Source organism: Odocoileus virginianus, chromosome 9 (genome assembly GCF_023699985.2).
Source record: "Odocoileus virginianus isolate 20LAN1187 ecotype Illinois chromosome 9, Ovbor_1.2, whole genome shotgun sequence".
In the NCBI taxonomy this organism is placed as follows: domain Eukaryota; kingdom Metazoa; phylum Chordata; class Mammalia; order Artiodactyla; family Cervidae; genus Odocoileus; species Odocoileus virginianus.
In genome coordinates, this window is record NC_069682.1 from 50,533,252 (window position 1) to 50,553,068 (window position 19,817).

Consider the following 19,817-nt stretch of genomic DNA (forward strand, 5'->3'; position numbering starts at 1 on the left):
AAAGTTTGTGCACAAAAGAAGCAGGTAAATCAGACAAGACCTTTGTATGGAAGGGATACCGTACATTAAATTCTTTATTTTTTTTTTTTTGGTAATACTGTGGCCAGTCATTAATCTGAAGATTTCATGTGTCATTTTATTGAAGTGATATCTTAGTCTTTACACAAATGCCATGTAAACAAGTTGCTGACTGTTCTTTCTCTCGTGGAGTTGTACGGAACCTTCTGTGTGTATACCCTCAATCCCTCTGAAATGTTGGCCTGTATCTGAGGTATGATGTTACAGCCGAAGGGACCGTTGTAAATTCACATGGAGACGGAACACTTCTGACAGCAGCTTACTGAAGCATGCTCTCGGGGACCAAGTGTCCAGTCGTCGCTGCTGAGGACGAGGAGGGGTGGCCTTGCTGGATGGCTTGCTGGGCGGCATTCCCCATTGATACCAGGATGCCACTGGTCCCTGCGATCCTTCCAGAGCCTGCTGTTCAGTCAGCACCACTTTCTCACTTTTCCTGAAGTTGTGTTTTAGGAGCTCCGGGGACCTGACTTCTCCCCAACAGCTGCTATCACGGCTCCTTGGCAGGCGGAGGTATCACAGATGCCAGGAGGCCCCTGAGCGCCGACGGCACCAGGAAGGCCAGGATCGCCAGGGAGCCCAGGCTCGCCATGAGCCCCATCTCGGCCGTCTTTGCTGACGCCGGGCACACCTTGCGGTCCTTGAGAGCCACCAGGAAGGTGAGTGGAGACACAGAAAGGGGACATCAGTGGAGTGTCCATTAAGTCAACCCAACTCTTGTGTTTCTCTAGCTCATTTCTTAATTCTAGGAGTGGCCCAGGGGAGGTGCGCTCAGGCTGGACGGCAGCGAGGGCAGAGGCCTCGCGGGGGGAGGATGGGCCCAGGGTGCAGGAGTCGGGGTTCTGTCCTAAGCCGGGCAGCGTGGACCTGAGTCAGTCGGCGCCGAGTGAGGAATGGGTCTTGGGTGAGGGATGGGGGTGCTGTTGATGAGGGTGGTAGCCACGGGGGTGGACTGTGTGGGGGCACCTGAGGAGGTGGACTTCAGGTGGGAGCAGAGGAGGTCAGCAGAGGAGAAAGCAGGAGCCGGGGGTGCTGACGGGTGTGTGTTGAGTAGCCCCAGCATGTACCCCCCCCCACCAGAAGGTGTAGAAGGGAACATGGCTGGGGCTGTCCTCCTCCCTCTTGGCAGAGCATTTATATTTGACATGAAAAATGCCAACACCCAGGGTTCACGTGGGTTAAGAATTAAGAGAAAATTCTGTTAGAACTGAACTGAACTGAAATACCTGATGGCTTTAGTTGAATAGAATCTAACTGAATCTACTTCAACACAGGGTGATCAATTCATTGATTCAGCTTTTCCATATAAAAGTGGTTGCTGAAAGAGCTCCTGACCCTGCCTCTAAGAATGCTTTGCCAAGAGAAAGAAGTTGTTCCATTAGAAGGCGACAAAGTGTGCCCGTCCCCCAGATGTGCCCGTGTGACGTTAGTGACAGTGGTCTCGTACCTTGCAGCCCTTGGTCTCCGTCAGGCCCATCCAGGCCCTCGCCAGCCGAGCCTTTGTCTCCTCTGTCACCCTGGTTTCCTGTCAAGAGTAAGTGACATAATCATATGCTTAGAAGCCCTGATTCAAGTTCAAAGACAGACTGGCTGTGGTGAGTGGTTATCTGCCTTCTTACAAGCAGGGTGCCCACTTTCTAAGCTTTTTACTGAAACAAAATACATTTAGAAAAGGACACGCAGCAAAGTGTTGGGCTCAATGTCACCCACTTGTGTGACTCCCCAGTATCCAAGCATCACTCTTGGACTTGTGGCTTGTTCAATCTGAGCATTTACCCTGTACTCCTATGTTCAACATGAGTTTTGACAGTTATTTAAGGTGTTTGCAAACACCCCCTGAACTGTGTTCTCTGCTTCCTCACTCCTGGCTGCTTTTGGTCTCCGTGGCCCTGGTGTCTGGAAGGTGCGCTAAGGCCTGCTGCGAGCGCCCGCTGGCTGCCTGTGCCTGTGTGATGCTGGCTGCAAGACCTGGGGATGTTCCAGGAAAACTGAGCCTCTTGTCCACATAGTGATGCTGCTTGAGGCAGACAGCTGGGCTGGGGGCATCTGTCCTGCCTGATGCTAAATCAGTGACACCAGTTTCCTTTCAATTGGTGTTTGTCATTTTTCCCATTACAGAAGGTAGCACACCTTCTGCAAAGGACTGGGAGCCCCAGGGCTGGGCAGTCAGGGCCTCCTATGGGTCCTGGGCTTTCCCCGGCCTCTACAGCTCCCTGACCCGTTTTGTCCTGGGGAGATGGACGCCCAGCAGTGACAGTGGCATCTGTCTGAGGACCTACAGAATATGTTCTCTTTTAACTCAAACAGTAACCCTCAGGCGTCCCCAGCCCGAGGCAGGCACCCCAGGGAGCACAATGACCCTGTAGCCGAATGACTGCCTCCACTGAGTCCTGTCACGCTGTTTTTGTGAGAACCTATAAAGGTGATGAATGCTGTTTTTGAATTTTATTTTCAACAGTCTTAAAGGCATTCAGATCCCTATTTGGATAAAACCTTGTTGGTCTGTCTTTGGGGGGAACCATCCCCCGCTGCAGACAGTGACGTCTCCAAGACGACAGGAAGCTGTCTGACAGTAGTGAACTTCAGCTGGCCAGGGAAGAGAAGGGCATCTGACGGTGTTTGCCCTCTAGTGCTGAAAATATTCCTAATGTTTTTACAGTAACGAAACGATACCACTAATTACAGAAGCAGTTTCATCTACTGAAGTATTTAAACGTAATGTCACAGATGAACAAAGGAACTCACAGAAGTAAGTTTCGTTTTTCTTAAGCTGTTTCTCAGAAATAGAAAATTATTTTTTAAATAAGTTTGGAACGAACTAGCAGCAATGAGGAGCTCTAAATCCTAAATTTGGGCTGGGAGGCTGACTGACCTGAGACAGTCAGACTGTGGTGGCAGACGATGTATAATGAACCAAGTGTTCAAGGCCTTTTTTAGAAGAGGTTAACGGCCAGCAGTTCCTACAGCCATGTTACTGTGTGGGCACTGAGCTTCCCTCGACGGCACCATGGCAGGGGGTCAAGGTTTCCGCCTCGTTTCTAAATTACCTCTCCTAGTTCTTAAGATGCATTTCTCAATTTCATAACTTTTGCCTTATGCCACAGAAATGTTCACACATGCCAGTTTTCATTACAGGAACTGTTCTTACGTATAAATGGGGCTCCTGTTGGTTCATTCCTCACATTCTTCTCAGTCCTCCCCCAAATTTTGTTCTAATGAAACTTGAGAAGAACATCACATTTTGGAAAATGTTGTCATACCCTTGGATTTAATAAGGAGCTGGGTCCCAGAGCATGAAGGGCTGTACCTCAGGCATCTCTAGCAATCGATTAACCTCTGGGGCTTTTCTAGAGGAGCCCGTGGGGAGGGGATGGGAGGAGAGCGGAGGGGAAGGGTGGGGCCCCTGAGGCCTCAGTCAGTTTCCCCTCTGGGCCTCTTCCCCACGCTGTCCCCATAAGGGAGCATCTCTGTGTGGAGACTGCGTGGAGACACTGGTAGGGGGCTCTAGTGTGTGGCTGCGTGGTGGGGTGGGCTGCACTCACCTCTGGGTCCAGGGTCACCAAGCTCTCCTGTGGGACCTCGGTATCCAGGGGGCCCTCGAGCCCCAGGGTGACCAATGGAACCTGGGGGGCCTGGGGGGCCCGGGGGGCCAGCAGGACCTGGTCGCCCGATGGAGCCTGGTGCTAGGGGCTTCCTCAGGTGTGCGGCCAGCTGCGCGATTTGCTCTTTTGGAAAACAAAGATCAGACGTGTATTCATCAGAAGTGTGTTACGTAAAGTGTGAACATACTGCCCTTCAAAGAAAGCTTGTTCATTGACTGCAAAGGGCTGTAACTGCTTTAGGTCTGTGAGAAATGGTGTCAGTATGCTGTCCGTGAGAAATGCTGAAGAGCAAATCACAGCCCTGAGGAACGCTGAGGGAAAGGCACCCACCCAGTGCAGACCCCAGGGACACCACAGTGGGCTTAGCTGGAAGGTGATGGAGGGAGGGGATGAGGTTGGGGTGGGGGTGAGGCTTGGGGTGAGGGTGGGGGGGTGGGGTGGGGATGGAGTGAGGGTGAGGCTGGGGGTGAGGATGGGACCTGATCTGGGGGTGGGTGAGGCTGCAGGCACCGTGGACCAGGCAGGGTGGGGCAGGATGGAGGACACTCACCGCTGACCAGCCCCCCACACAGCTCCCTGATGTGTTGCTCGCTGGCTTCTTTCCCCTGAAATTCACCCCCAAATCCATCATCATATGGGGGGGCCCACTGGCATCTCTTTGGGGCACCCCCACTAACACCAGGAATGCTGATTGTCTGGAAAGGACTTCATCCGGGTCCAGGAAGAGCCCAACATGCAGGAGCACTGGCTCCCGGGGGAAACGTACCGGGACCCCAGGTTTTCCAGTGATGCCGGGCACGCCTCGCACGCCCTGGAGGCCCATGGGGCCGGGGGGGCCAGGGACGCCATCTACGCCGCTGGTGCCATTGGGGCCCTGGATGCCCTTAGGGCCCAGCTCCCCGCGAATGCCGGACTGGAGGGAAACAGAAGCAGGAAGCGGTCATGGCCGAGCCACCTGCAGGGGCTTCTCCCTCAGAGCTGGCAGCTTCCCCACTTCTGACCCACACAGCCATCAGTGCCCCAGAGCCAGCCTGGGGCCCCAAGGGGGCTGGGGAGCCAGTGTCTGCCAGGCACTCACCTCTCCTTTGGGGCCAACAGGGCCGCTGGGACCCTGGAAAAGAGAAGAAGGGAAGTTGTGCACTTCAGTTACTCGCGTGTTGTTGGCTGTGGGAACTAGTTCCCCAGGAGCCAGCCTTGCCCGTTATTAGTTGGGGATGAAGAGAAAGCAAGTCACCTGTGAAGCTGCTGTCTGATTACACGACAGCATCCACATGGGTTACTCCTTCTTACTCTAGGTATGTTTCTTTTATGTTCATAAATATTGTATATTCTTTTTATATTTTTATATTGCTGAGATTGTATTGTAGCTACTGATGTTTTTAAACTTATTTTCCCTGAAGTGAAAATTTCCCTCAGTCGTGTCCAATTCTTTGCGACCCCATGAGCTGTAATCTACCAGGCTCCTCCGTCCATGGGATTTTCCAGGCCAGAATACTGGAATGAGTTGCCATTTCCTTCTCTGGGGGATCTTCCTGATCCAGGGATCGAACCTGGGTCTCCTGCATTGCAGCCAGACGCTTTACCGTCTGAGTCATCAGGGAAGCCACCTCATTTTCCCTCAGCAGTGTTATTAGCAGCAGTGTACTTCTTCTCACCCATGTTTATTTTGTTCTCACTCATTTTACTGTTACACACAAGGTGGAGCTGAGGGTCTCTGTGGCTGAGGCACCCCCTTCTCCAGTTGTGAACCCGGGAATCTGCCTGGCAGGATGTGGACAGGGACTGGGCACCAGCCAGCTGCCAGATGGCCCAGGACCCCTCCTCCACCTGGCTGCTGTCCGGTGAGAGCCCGATGCCAGCTCCGCTCCAGCCACAGACGGTGCCCAGCACCCTAGCCGGAAAGGTTGGCTCTGGGCTACAAGGTTCTGCCGGAGACGAGGGTCCTGGACTGAGCCGTTTCCAGACTTAAAGAAAGGCTTGGTTACAGAGCCAGAGACCTTTGCCATGTGGGGCGACAAAGGTCCCTGTCCCCAGACACCCTGACTGTTCCCTATCAGTCACCTTCTGAAGTGTGACTGTCTGTCAGTTCTATCAGCCTTTTGTTCTATCAGCTCGGTGGAAGCAGTGTTTTCTGTAGCTCAGTCTCAGCTCTGGCTAATTCATACTGAAAAGTCACAGAGGGAGTGTGGAGAGGGGTTGAGGGACAGAAGACCCCACCACCGGGCCTGGGGTCGCCCACCACAGGGGACAGCACAGGACCCACCCTCTGCCTCAGGCCTCAACTCGGCCCCAGCCTCACCCCACAGACCTGCAGATGCTGCCCTCCCTGCACCCTCCCCCCAACCACAAACGTGGCGAGATGCCGCCTATCATACTCACCAGTTCTCCTTTATCCCCAGGAAGGCCGTCAGCACCCGCGATGCCCTGAAACGACATAGTGCCGAGCTGCCGACCCCCATTCTTGGTGGGAGCCATGCCCGAGACCCAGGCCTGGGTGCCAGGCAGACAGCGAGCAGAGCCTCAGGTGGTTTTGGACCATTTTAGGTCCTCCTGGTGCTCCGAGAGCGTGGGGGGGGGGGGGGGCAGTCAGCAGCAGAGCTGTGGGCCCCTCTCCCACCCTGGGCCCTCCAGAGAGAAGGTGTTGCTCCTGGGACCCAGACAGTCAGCGGGGAGCATGCCTACTCTGAGGGTCCCTGAGAAGCCCCCCAGGCCACAGGCAGCCTCTGTTGTACCCAGGAGCCAACTGACCCCGGTCTGGATGGGTGCTCTGAGTCGTCAGCCTGGGAGGCCAGGAGTGGGGGGCAGCGACAAAGCTGGAATGAGGGAGGGAGAGAAGGAGGTGCCCCCAGCCCTGAAGACAGTGGCAGCCCCCCAGCTGACCTGACCACTGATGTCTCACCTGGTCACCCTTGGGGCCGGCAGCTCCTCCTAGGCCCTGGTCAGAAAGGGGTGAGCGTTAGAGGATCACAGCGGGGCGTGGGAGGGGGCCAGTGCCCTTCCTCCACTGTGGCGCCAGGACCAGCTCAGCACACAAGGGCCCCTCCCGGACACTTGGCATCCTGGCCACTGTGCGTGACGGGAGCCTAGCCCCCAGCCTCCTCCCTGATGCCCCCAGCCCCTTAGTATCAGGGACAATGGGGACCCCCCAGTGCTGACTACTGGACACTGACACTGCCTGTGTGTGTGCTATGAACTGTGGGAGGTGGGATGAGGGGCATGGGGGTGCAGGGATTCCCGCTGGGACAGCACTTACCCGGTCGCCGATGACACCTCGGAGGCCTTGGGGGCCCGGCAGGCCGGGGTCTCCTATGCTGCCCTTCCGGCCCTACAGACAAGGGCCCAACTCGTCAGCCCCACAAAGGAGCCCAGTGTTGACCTCTCCCCAAGCCCGACTGGCCCGCCCACCTGGGCTCCCTGGCCCCAAACCTCACCTACCTGGAAGCCACGGACGCCAGGGGCCCCAGGGGGGCCTTGCGGTCCCAGAGCCCCCTGAAAGACAGAGGGAGAGCATTAGTCCAGCTCCACCTCCCCTTGGGGGCTGGGCAGGCAAAGGACTGGACCCCAAGCCATCTGGCCCAGTTGCTGGGGGGAGGGCATCCTGGGGGCAGCTGGGGTGGCAGAGGTTAGGCCCTGGGACCCTGTGCATTAGCCGGACTTGGCACCAGGCACCGATTCTCCTGCTGCCCTGGGCACTGAGGCTGGTGGCATCATTGCTGGGTCCGTGGAGGGGCCCGAGGCAGGGCTGCTCCCTCGGCCGGGTGCCGGGTGCCGGGTGCCAGGCTTCTGTGCCCTTAGCACAGAGTCTGAAGGACAGGACAGCTGGGGCCCGGCCACCACCATGTCCCAACTTTCACAGATTCAGCCCTTTCATACCTCTAAGATGCCACTCTAGCCCGCAGAGAAACAGGCCCCAAGCCCATTGCCCCCCGAGACTTCATTGCCCCAACTCACCGCTGAGCCCCTGTGTCCAGCCTCTCCACGCTCGCCGGGCATGCCAACATCTCCCTACACTCGGGAAGGGACAGAGGGTGTCAGCGGGCTCCATGTACACATGAGTAGGGGGCAAGGGCTGCAGATACTCACAGGGACACCGGGCTCTCCCGAGGGGCCAGCCTCACCCAGCTCTCCAGGTCTACCCTGTGGGGGAGGGGTGAACCCTGAGTGCCTGCCTGCTGGGGGTGGGGGGGCCCTCTGCCCCCAGGACCCAGACTGCGGCTGCGCCTTCCCCTTCCCCTCTCCCCAGGAGAAAGCAACCACGTACCAGTTCTCCTTTCTCACCCTTGGACCCTGTTCGTCCGGGGAGACCCTGTAGGTCAGAGGTCAGCACACAAGGTCAGAGGCAGAGCACCCTGAGAGTGAGGGGCTCCCACAGCCTCCCTGGCCTTGATGCAGAGACCCCACATGCACCCCTGCTCGGGGTAGATGGCCACCCAGTAGCCGCATGCACTCACCGGCAGCCCGTTGGGCCCCTTCTCTCCAGGGGCGCCATGGCGACCAGCTTCTCCCTGTGGAGTTTGAGGGACATGTGCTGAGGTCCTTCAGGCTGAATGCCCTGCACACCCTCCTTCTCCCTGCAGACCCCCAGCCAGTACCAACCTTTTCGCCATCGAGTCCTGGCACGCCATCCCTGCCATCCTTGCCTGGCATGCCCTGGGGACAGGACGGTGTTAGGCCGAGTGAGCCGTGGGCCCCCTCCAGGCCACGCCCTCCCAGCCACGCCCTCCAGGCCCTGCCCTTCCCCACTGCCGTGCTGTGGGTCTACCCTCCTGGATTCAGGCAGGTGGTGACCTGTGCTGCCCTCCGATCGTGAGGTGAAGGCAGGGAGGATGCACCCAGACCACACTCTGCCCCTAATGCACCAAGACTCTTCACAACACTCCAGGGAAAGTCTGCTGTGCCCACTTTACAGACCAGGAGACTGAGGCCTGGGAGCCAGGATCTGACCTGCCTAGTTCCACAGGCTCAACCAATTTGGGGATCACAAACACAGTCATATGCTGGGAGGGTGGCAGGAAGGCAGCCAGGGTCTGTCCCTCCCCCCCCTCCTTTAGCTCTGCCTCCCCACCACCAGCCATGCTGCCCTGTCCTCTCAGGCTGGGGTGGGGAAGGAGCCAGGGGGCCAGGAGGAAGTGCGGGTCCGGGCTGAACGTGGGCACAGGGCCAGGAGAGCCGCACAGGTCACCCACCCCACCCCCCCACCATGCACTGGCAGCCACAGACACTCACCGGCTCTCCACCAGGCCCAGACATGCCGGGGATGCCTTTAGGACCAGGCCTGCCCTAGGGGACACGGAGGGACCACAGTCAGGCCTTGGGGACTGCTCTCCCAGATGTGTCACTGGGTCCTGGGAGGGGTGCAGAAGCCTTGCCCACCACTCGCTAGACTCAGGATTGGCTGGGGGACAGCTGTGGGGGCCAGGCCCGACCCCTAGGGGAAAAGGCCCATTAAGTAGGAGCTATCTTAGGGTCTTGGGGGTGCCTCTCAAGCCGGGGGAAGACGAGATGGGTTTGGAAGACGAGATGGGTTTGGAGACTGTCACTTCAGTTCGTTTTGGGAGATGCCTGATTATCTCAGTGTCACTTAATCTAAGAGTCATGTTTTCTGTTGCTCCATCTCAGCTGGGCAATCCTGGCACTAGGTCAGGCCTCACAGCCCAGGGCCTCTTGATGGAGGTCAGTGGTCCTCTGGCTCCTGCCCGACCACTCCCAAGAGGAGCTTGTTAGGTGACAGTAGCTTCAAGGAGCCACAGGGGGACCAAGGCCAGGGGCTCCCCCTACCCCCAGGAGAGGGCAGCTGCCCCAGGCCCCTGGACTTGCTGTCTGTGTGCCTCTCCCATCCCCATGGACCAGGTTCTGCCCAGGAAGGACCCAGAGAACCCAGGTTCTCTCACTTACAAGGTCGCCCTTGTGACCGCGGAACCCCTCTGGGCCCCTCTCTCCTCTGTCGCCCTGCAGTGACAAGGGGGGACAGGAAAGAGTTAACAAGGTGTGGGGACAGGTGACCCTGCTGAGGGTCGCAGAGGCCAGAGGGACCCTGACCACACCTCCACCTCACTTCATGTCTGGAAGCAGGGTGCAGATCTCCCACGAGGGCTGGGCTGACTCTGGGAAACACCCCCGCGCCCAGTGTTTCCGGTCATTCCTCTCAGGCATGCGCCCAGGTGTGACACATGTGTCCCCCAGGGGAGCCCATGGGACAGTGAAGCCCCGGGAAGGGCTGGGGCAGTCCAGTGGGTCTGGGGAAGGCGACGGTGAGGAAGAGAGGTGGGAACGGAGCTGGGCCTGCAGGGGCCGCCCCACCCCCCCTCAGACACACACATACCGCTTTCCCAGGGGCTCCTGGGATCCCGGGGGGCCCTCGGAACCCGATGGGACCCTGTGGAGGAGAAAGACCCTGAGCCTCTCATCAGAGGCCTGGGGGCATCCCCAAGGCACCCAGGTCCATCTGGAGAGGCCCTCCCAGGAGCTCCCCAGCAATGCCCACATCAGCACCCCACTAGGGGCCTGAGGCCTCTCCCCATCCCCACATTTGCCAAGGCCTCCTCACCCGATGCCTGCCATCTGCCCCTCCCATCCCTCTAGACCCACAAAAGTCTTCACAGGCTCTGGTTTTCGGAACCATCCAGTGAGTGGAGTCCAGAGACAGCCCTGCCATGGCTATGGGTGAGGACCCACACTCATGGGGCCCACCTGACCTCTGGAGGTGGCCCCCAATGCCTCTTGACCTTGGGCTGGCCCACAGCCCCCAAGGGCCAGGGAGGCGGGGAGGCTTGTAGACTTACCCGGTCCCCAGGGGGTCCGAGTGGCCCTGGAAGTCCTCGTAGGCCCCGTGGACCCTGCAGGGAGAGAGCTGGAGCTGTAGGGCCCGGGCCAGAAGTCCCCTAGGAGTGCACACCCCCCAGGAGCCACGGAGACCCTGGTCTCCCCTAGAAGCCCCTGGTCTCAGGACCCCCACCCAGTCCCGTCCTGGGGGTTGGTGGACCACTCGCAGCCCTGAGCTGTTCACCCCACATCCTCACCCGTCCAACCCCTCTCCCTGCTCACCTGCAACCCCACGGTGCCCGGGATACCAGGGGGTCCAGGGGGGCCGGGGTCACCCTGCAAGAGAGGCGCAGAAAGTGGTGGTGGGTGGGGTCAGCCCTTGCTCTCCTCCTTGCCCTCTCCCCCCTACCCACTGCTCAAACCCTAGTAGTGGGGGGCGTTGCCCTGACCTCACAGCTGTGCCTCCAAGGTCAAGGGGGCGCTGGCCGTCTTCCAGAGAGGTTGCATGCTGTCCTCCCTCCTAGCAAGGACCCAGCCCTCCCCAGACACCTCCTCCCAGTGGGGGTCAGCCGCTCACGTGGCAGTCTGGCCACTCCCATCACGCTAGAGGGGCCCTGGTCTGCGGGTAAGGACAGACACATGTCCTCCAGGGCAGTGGTCACGAGGGAGTGGGGCGGGGCAGCGGGCCTGCCCAGGCTCAGGGAAACTTTTTGTGAGGCCAGGTGGTGGGGGTCTGTGCACAGACCCTGCCCCAAACCACCGGGCGCTGGCAGGCAAGCCCAGAATGGGGGGATGGGGGGTTCACAGAAGCCGCTCAGTCAGGGTGCCCCCGTCTGCCTGCCTGAGAAGCAGCCAGCACCTCCTCACTCACTCCAACCCCTCACTGCAACCCCATCCCAGCACCTGTTCCTCCCCACCCCCTGCCGGGTTCCACCCCATGGCCAGACTCTACCTTTTCGCCATCCTTGCCGACTTCTCCGGGCTCCCCTTTGTAGCCGGTGGGTCCCTGAAAGACAGAGGTGGGCAGACAGTCACGGCCCCACCCCCAAGCAGCCCTAAACAATTAGGCCTGCCCAGCCCACCAGCCAGCTGGGGAAACCAAGGCCCTGGTGGGAGGAGCAGTGCTAGGCCAGGATGGGGGTAGGGGTCTGAGACGAGCTTTCCCCACGCTGTCTCTCGATGCCACCCATCCCGGCGGGTCACCAGTGTTGAGGGGAGAGGGACACAGCAAGGACCCCTGGCAGGGTGGGACCCCAGTCCCCCTTGCTTCCTGTAACAGCACTGTGACCCCACCTCCTGACCTCGGCCCATGTGGGGGCCCGGCCACCTCCTAGGGAGTGTAGAGGTGGGTTGGGGTCTGTGTCAAACCTCAGTGGCTGCTCACCTTGAACCCTGGCATTCCTGGGGGCCCTGGGGGGCCTGGCGGGCAAATGGCTGGGCACTGTGGGGAAACAGAGTGGTCAGACAGAATAGGAGCAGGCACTTAGGTCAGAACATGGAGGCCCTGAGATGGGCCATTTGGCACGGGTGAAGGGGACCTTGGGCCACACGGGGGCCGAGACAGGGCCTCATTCAGGGCCACCGCGGGGTGCAGTGAGGCATTGTAGAGCCAGGCCGCAGCCACCAGCCCCTCGAGGCCGCCTCCACACACCCGGCTCCGATGTCTCCGCCCAGCACAGGTTCAAAGTAGCTATTCAGCATGGTGGCTGCCGGCTTCACAAAGGGGCCTTCATCACACAGCTCGGCAGCCAGCCCTGCTCGGGGTGCCCATGGTGCACGGAGGTGCCAGAGGGAGGCTTGCGTGACCCTCGGGCATCCCCAGGGTCTCGGCGAGCCCAGGGCTGGTGTGGGGGCTTCCGGATCATTCCACAGCTCATCTGGTAGAGTCAGTGATGTCACCCCCCAGTTGCTCCCCCAGCATCAGGGGCCCAGCCATTCTCCTCTTTCCAGAAGACCCCTGAAGCCTCCACAGGGACACCAACATCAAGCCCTCAGGACACAGGTGGGGGCAAGAGGGGCTGGCAGGGGCACAAGTGGGCTAGCCGGGTCAGGCCAGGCCCTCTGTTTAATAACTTACAACCGATCCTTCCGCGAAGCTGGGTGTGTTGGCCCACGAACCCTGGGCCTCCAGAGTTGCTGTTCTTACATGAGAGGCAAAGTTCAAATACTAGACTAGCCTGAAAATTTCTGTCTACCCTGCCAAGGTGGTCAAGCTTGCCCTGGCCTTCACATGCAAAGCCTGGCTGTGCCAAGGAGGAGTGGAATTGGTCAACATGTGATTTTGCTTAAATTAACTTCCATTTGCGCTACCATGCATGCCAAGGAGATCGATGGTGCAAGGCTAGACTGTGGGGTGGGGAGAGGGCAGCGCAGGGGAGATGCTACACCCAGAACTGGTGCTGCCTGCACTGAGCCTGTTCCTAGGGAGCCCCCATCCCTGCCTTCCTGTGCTCTCCAGATGGGCACCCCCTCCCACAAAGAGAGGCACCCCCACAAAAGGCTTTGAAAAGGCTGCATGTGCCCACCTGAAGATCAGTAGCACCTTCGGGAAGGACCCCTGGGTGACCCTGGAACACAGAGATGCCATCTTTGACACAGCCCTCCACCCTCCCTCCCTACAACCCACCACTCGAGACCACCGTGGCACTCGGGCCCTTCATCCCCCAGTGGCCAGTGCCAGTTACTGCTGGCCCCCTCTGCAGGGTGTGTGACAATGACAAAAACCATCTGCCCTTGGGATGGGGTGGCCCCAGGCCTGAGTCCCAGTAGCCCGGGTCAGCTGACGCACCTGCTCCAGCCTGGCCCTAGCCCCTGTCTGGGGTGTGGCCGGGACTCTCCCTGCAGACATGGGTCCTAGGGCTGGCAGCCTGGGGGCCTGAGGATGGGCACCCTGGGGACAAGGGAGTCCCACCCACCAAGCAGTCACCCATGCCTGAGACTTGCCCGAGAGCTTGAGAGCCTCTGCCCAGTACTCACAGGGGGGCCAGGAGGTCCCGGGGGGCCAGGGAGGCCTGGGAGTCCTGAGGGTCCCTGTGGGAGGGGTTATGACTTAGAAAGAGCAGGAGAAGCCCCCACCATGGATGAGGCGACCAGCCACCTCCGGAGAAGAGCACACCGCCCCCACCCTCACCAGGACCATGCAGTTATGGTGCCGCCCACCTGCTCGCCCCTCCCCCACCTTCTGCATCCTGAGATCCACTCTGTCTTTGGACTTCAGCCACTGAGGCCCACCAAAGAAGAGGGGAGGGAGAGGAGGGGTGCAGGGAGCAGGTGAAGAAGGGAGGGAAAAGGGAGGGAAAGGCCCCCATAGTTGCCTTTGGGGAGTCCCGGCAGCCACTCACCGGGGGGCCCCGGAGGCCAATTCCACCTGGTAGGCCGCTCACCCCTGCCTCTCCCTGGGGAGGTAAAAAGTGAGAGAGGGGGCTCTGCACCCAAGGAGCTCTGAGGACCGAGGGCAGTTCAGACTCTGTTCTGTATCCCCTCACAGGGCTGGCCAGCTCTCTTTAGGGACAGGGACTCTGTCACCCCACCAAGGCCCACCCTCACCCTGGCTTGGGACCTGGTGACCATGTTGGCTCTGAGTGTGGTGGGCATGTTTGGGGGGGGGCGGGCACGAGGGTTGTAAGTACTCACAGGGGGTCCAGGGAGGCCTTTGCCCTGCAATGCCAAGAATGGGGTCAGGGCTTGCTGGGAATGGGAAGGGGTTGCCCACCACCCACCCCATCGCCCTGAGCTGGTAGGTGGTCATTGGGGATGAGGATACAGCCAGGATGGCACCCAGGATCTCAGGAGAAGCTGCAGAGGGGCCGCACTTGGGGAGTTTTGGGGCCCTCAAGCTCCCACCAGGAGGAGACGCCAGTACTCACCCCCAGCCCAGGTGGCCCTGGGGGTCCCAGACTTCCCTGCAGGAGGAAATGGGGTGTCAGAGGGGCTGGCAGAGGCACCATGCCTGCGTGTGCCAACCTGTTCCCCCCCCTCCCAAGTTCATCTCCCCTGAGGAGGGGTTCCTGTTTCACAGACTGACAACAGGGAGTGAGTGGGGGGCACCTCTGGTGTCCCAGGGGTCTGGGTCCAGCCCTTTATCAACAATCCTGCAGAGGAAAAACCAGAACCAGTCCCACCTTCCTGGGAGTGCTGCTGCAGGCAGGATGGACCACCAGGTGTGACCCATGCCACACAGAAGAGTTCCATGGCCAGTTCCTCCAGGAAGCCCTCCGACCTTGGCCCACAGTAGAGAGTCCCAAAGCTCCAGCAGCCACCTGCCTGTCAGCACTCTCCTGGCCCTCCTCCTGCCTGCATCCCAACTTTGAGGTCCTTGTACTTGGAGGTCCCTCCCCTCCTGTGTCCCAGGCTCCCAGCAGAAAAGCCTGGAGCTAACCCACTTTCTCCCACCCTCCTCCATCTCCCACACCCTCCTTGGCATCACCAAAGCACCTGCCCTCCTGCAGGCAGCCACTCTCTTCCTTGTTTCTGCTCAGAAAGCTCCATAGCCCAGTTCCCAAAGGCAGTGCTGTGCCCTGGGTGCCCCCACACCCAGCCCCCTGTCCTCTGTACTCCAGGGCTAGGAAACAGTCATTTCTTAAAGCAGGGAAGGAGAGGGAGTGTTGGGTTCAGCTTTGCACGAGAGAAGTTAGTCAACCAGAAAGAGGCTTTGGTGGACACTGGTCAGACTCAGGGGAAAGGCTGGGTGACCATGGCCCCTCAGGTGGGCACAGAGAAAGAGGCAGTGGTTCACCACGGGAGGAGGAGGGCCAGCCATGCCCCCCACCATGCCAGCCTCTCAACACAGTTTGAGGGCTGCGGCAGCTCTGCCCAGATGGGGTGGGGACAGGGAACGTGCCACCCTGGTTCCACCTGCCCTCCCGCCCCCGCACCCCACATCAGGGGCGGGGCCCAGTCAGTCCAGTCATGGCAGCTGCCCTCAGAACACCCACCCTGTGGACAGGCGGTGCTCAGCCAGACTGCCCCTGGCCAGGACCTCAACCCCAAGCTGAAGCCACTGGATGCAGTGCCTGCCTTACCCGTTCTCCGGGAGCGCCCTTGGGTCCAGGAGGTCCATCCTGCCCGTTCAGACCCTGGGGAGCAGACGGAAGGAGGGCTGGAGGGTTTGCACAGGAAGGATGTGCCCCACTAGGGGGAAGAGCCAGCCATGGGCCCTTCTCTGACTAAAGCCAGTCCAGAGAGGTCACAAAGACTGGACTGGTACCTCCCCCCAATGGCCCCACCCACCATCCACCTGGTGTGCTGTGCTGGGGGGTGGGGGCAGCCGGTGGGAAGCCAGTAGCTGAAGCCCCTGCTGGAGTGGACAAGCCCTGAGAACAGGAGAGTTCCCCGCTTGGACCCCCTCCAGTGCTCACAAACACCCCCCCACTCCCCCCCACCCCCCGTCCTGGGGCCCCGCCTTAATCTCCTGAGGACCCCTGATGCAGCCACCAGGGGCTCGGAGGGGTCTGGATAATGGGCCTTTGTTCCCAGAGAAGCGAGAGCTGGCGGGACTTTCGCCCCTCCTGTGTGCTGGCGCTGTCGTCTGGCGGACAGGGCCAGACACTGACGGGTCTGGGACGGAGGCCAAGGGACCCCGCTGTGGGACCTCGGGAGATCCTCTTGGGCCAGGCTCTCCTGTTTGAGCTGGCCCAGCTGGAGAGCAGTAATTAAACCTGACTCCTGGGTGCTGGGATGGAGCCCCTCCTGGCGGGAGGGGGTGGGGGCTCGCAAGAGGAGAGGAGGGGAGGGGAAAGGGAGGGGAGGAGTGGGCACACTCACATCCACTCCAGGCAGTCCAGGCAGCCCAGCCTCTCCCGGTTTCCCCGGCTTCCCTGGGGCCCCTTTCGGTCCCTGTGGGGGGAAAGGACAGAGGCGTGACAGAAGCTGAGCCAGAGAGTGGCCTTCACCAAGAAGACAGACGTCCTCCAGTGGGGCCCGAGGAGGGCCTCTCCACCAGAGCCCCACCTCCACGCTACCCGCAGACCCTGGCCCAGCTGCCCACCTTTGCTGGCTCCTCCTCCAGCAGCCCCCTACCCTTCTTTGGCCACATTTGTATGACACTCACCTGGATGCTTCAACCTTCCCAGTGAAGGGCCAGGGTACCCTCTGTGCGCCTTGAGCCCTTAATTCCTGGCCTGAACAGCTCCAGGAGGGTCACTTGTGGGACCTCTGATGAGCTGGATGTGCAGGGTTGTGTCGACCCCTCCCCTGGCCTGAACAAGCTTCAAAAGCCAGACCCTGCCCTGAGAGGCATCAAGTCCCACCTACTTCCCTCCCACCCCTTTCTGCTCTGCCCCTTCTCCCAGGCCTCCCCTTTGGTGACCCAGGGCCCAGCTTGATGGGAAAGGATGTCAATGACCCCTCTGTTATAGGCCCATCCCTCCCCTCCAGAATAGAAGGAGGCCATTCCCCCCAACCACACCCACACACACAGCTCACACCGCAGCCAGGACACTCACCGCGGGCCCAGGCAGACCAGGAGGACCAACTTCTCCCTGCAGAGAGAGGACATGCCCATGTGACCAAGCATCCCCAGGGAGCAGAGCTGGGCCAGAGGAGGCTCCAGAAGACAAGATGGAGCCCCTCATCCTGTCGTCCACACCAGTGGGCCTCTCCCTTCCAGGGGCAGGCACAGCAGTGGGTGGTGGGGAGAGGGCAGGTGGTGGGGAGCAGGGTTAGCTGGACAGATTGGGGCTTTTGAGCCCACTTTGAGGGCACAAGAACACCCCAGAAATGATGGGAGGTATCATGAAGCCCACCCCTCCACCTGCCTGAAACCTAGTCAGAGGTGGCAGCCCCCACTTACAGAGGAAGGCACCCCAGCACCCCTCCCCTCTGATGACCACCCAAAGCTTCCAGGCCAGGTATTACATGGAAACGTCCCTAGAGGGAACAATGGGGCTTGGCTCCTATTGGCTGTGGAGCCTTGGGGTGCAAGGGGCCCAGCCCCACCAGGAGGGGAGGCTGCCTGTGTCCAGGGCCCAACATGGCTGCACTCTGCAGTGGCCCTTTGGAGAGGGTGGGAGGAGGGAGACTCAGGCCATTAAGAGCCGGGCAGGCCCCTGGGACTCAAGGAGCTGAGGACTGGTCAAGAGTGACTCCACCGGGGAAAAGCACTGGTGAGGAGAGGCCTGGAGGGCCCTAACTTTCATGGCCTGGCTGGATCTCTTTGGGTCCAGGGCTCTCACCCCACCTGGATCTGGGGGCAGGCTGTGGGGTCTCATCTGCTTCCACATGGCCAGGGCCACACTTAGGCTGGGGCACCTTGAAAATGACAGCCCCCCAGCCCCTTCAAGGCTGGCTCCAACCTCTAGTAGCCACGGAGACCCTGCTAGGGGGACAGGCCCTATGCCTGGGCCTTTACCTCCAGAGAAGAGGAGTGTGGGCCCTCCAGGGACCCAGAGACACATGCCTCAGGGCCCACACTTCCAACCCAAAGAGTACTTCACAGCCACCCCCACCTGTTCTTGGGAGACAACCCCTGAGGGGTCCACTCTCAGAAGGAGCAAGAATCATTTGTCCCATTTCACATCTCACAGGGGTGCTCATCACCCCCAACATCACCCCAGCTCTGGGAGGTGGACTTCATTTTCTCTCCATCAGGCCTGGGGCTCAGGGAGTTTGGGGCCAGAATGAGAACCCCACAGAAGCTTCCCTATCATCCTTCCAAACTCACATCAATGCCATCCTTGCCTGGCTTCCCAGGTGGCCCTTGGGGACCGGGCGGGCCTCGAGGTCCCACTTTCTGAAATGGAGAAACATCATCAGTTGGCAGCTCCCCATGCTCTCCCACTGCGGGTTCCCCTAGTTGGCCCTGGGGTTAGCCTGACAGAGCACCCACTCCTCTCAGTCCAGAGAAGAGCTCGGGCCTGTGTAGGGGCCTACACCACCCACCTCCCCACTCCCCTTCAGACCCCCAGGCTGTCGCAGCATCCCCTGCCACCTCACTGGGCCAAGAGGGGCCACGTCCAAGGCCCAGGAGGAACAAAGGCCACATTGTGTGCTTCTGGTGGAGACGCAGCTCTGGCACCACCCCCGCTGGGTGAGGACAGGGCAGTCCCTGAACTCATCCCCAGGGTTTCCTTGGGGGCTCAGCTGGGCAATGGCGAGCCTGTGCCCAGGTGGTACAGAAAGTTTTCAGTGACAAGACTGTGCCCGCCATCCCCAAGTACCCTGGAATTCCTGGCTCCCTCACTGACTCAGGGAGACTGGCTACAGGGGCAAGTGGGGAGCTTATTCCCTGGCTGCGCTGCTCAACAGGTGACCGCAGAGCCACGGACCCCTACCTTAGCTGCATTCAAAGGCAAGCCCTACGCGCCCCGGGTCCCACGCTCACCTGTGCCTCGGTCACGGTGGCGGCCAGCAGCTGCCCCAGCAGCAGCAGGGCCAGGGTGGGGGCTCCGGCCATGGCTGCACTCGCACTCTGAGAGGAGCTGGCGGGCGGAGGCAGGGGCCTCGAGCTGGGCTCGGCGGGCGGGGCTGGTGGTGGGCCGGCCAGACGCCAGTTCCCGCCCCGCCGGCCCTTGCACAAGCCCCCCATTCAGCCAGCCCACCTGGGTGGGCGGGGGCTTCTGCATTGCCCCACTCCCTGCCGAGCCAGCCAGGGAAAAAAGAAACCCAGTGGCATTTTTGGGGCCAGTCTCTGAGTTAAAATTATCCTGGGACTGGTGAGTTACACACACACACCTTTCAGCAAAAGAGAAAGAGCCTCTTTTCTCACTTGGTCCTGGACCAGGGTGTAGAGGGAGAGCCCCACGCTGAAGGCTCCTTTGAAGAAGGGGCAGTCGTGGTCCTATCAAGGGGCTGACCAAGTCACATTCTCCTGAGGGAGAATTCCCCCTCCTGAGAGGGACCCCGCTGCCCAAGGCCTAGGAAGTCCTTCAGAGAGAGTGAACACATCTGTGCCAGGGACCAGACAGGGCCCACCAAGGACCCCGGTCCCTGCCGTGAGCAGAAGTCCAGGGCCATGCCTGCCAGGCTGGAACCCCCCCTCACCGGGGCCCTCACCCCAAACTTTAACTGTACTGAGTGGTCCATGCACCTGAACCAGCACTGGCAAAGGCCGGACTGTCACCCAGCACTGCCACCCCAAGAGGAAAGTGGGGGCCCCACAGACAAAGGAAGTGCCCCCGTGACCCCGGGCTCGAGAGAAACACAGTGGACAGGGGCTGGCTGCTCCTTTCTCACAAGCTGGGCGAGCTGTGCGTCACCTGGAAACACATGGGGACAGAAGGGTGAGGGGCAGCACCTGAGGCCAGGGGCACTCAATGTCCCCCAGGGGGACACTCAAACATCCAGGTCACCTACAGAGCCAAGATTGCTAAGAACCCCCAGCTTCCCCCCACCTGGCATCAGAGTCTTTAGAATTCCCTAAGAAATGAGGCTTCAGAATTT

The 19,817-nt window shown here is 60.2% G+C and overlaps 1 protein-coding gene across 1 annotated transcript; it reads right to left on the reverse strand.

Annotated features, from left to right (window-relative positions):
* Positions 1-116: 116 nt before the first annotated feature.
* Positions 117-18,850, reverse strand: COL9A3 (collagen type IX alpha 3 chain). Its single transcript, XM_020889527.2, has 32 exons — positions 18,760-18,850; positions 18,100-18,168; positions 16,883-16,918; positions 16,203-16,274; positions 15,461-15,514; positions 14,306-14,341; positions 14,073-14,096; positions 13,781-13,834; positions 13,416-13,469; positions 12,965-13,006; positions 11,824-11,880; positions 11,392-11,445; positions 10,722-10,775; positions 10,460-10,513; positions 10,000-10,053; positions 9,573-9,626; positions 8,904-8,957; positions 8,274-8,327; positions 8,129-8,182; positions 7,939-7,983; positions 7,761-7,814; positions 7,629-7,682; positions 7,113-7,166; positions 6,931-7,002; positions 6,577-6,612; positions 6,057-6,101; positions 4,756-4,788; positions 4,444-4,590; positions 4,228-4,282; positions 3,618-3,800; positions 1,523-1,600; positions 117-715 (listed from the first exon to the last, which is right to left on the reverse strand). Exons 1-32 carry the CDS (start codon positions 18,829-18,831, stop codon positions 525-527), a joined length of 2,049 nt encoding a protein of 682 aa, XP_020745186.2. The 5' UTR covers positions 18,832-18,850; the 3' UTR covers positions 117-524.
* Positions 18,851-19,817: the final 967 nt, after the last annotated feature.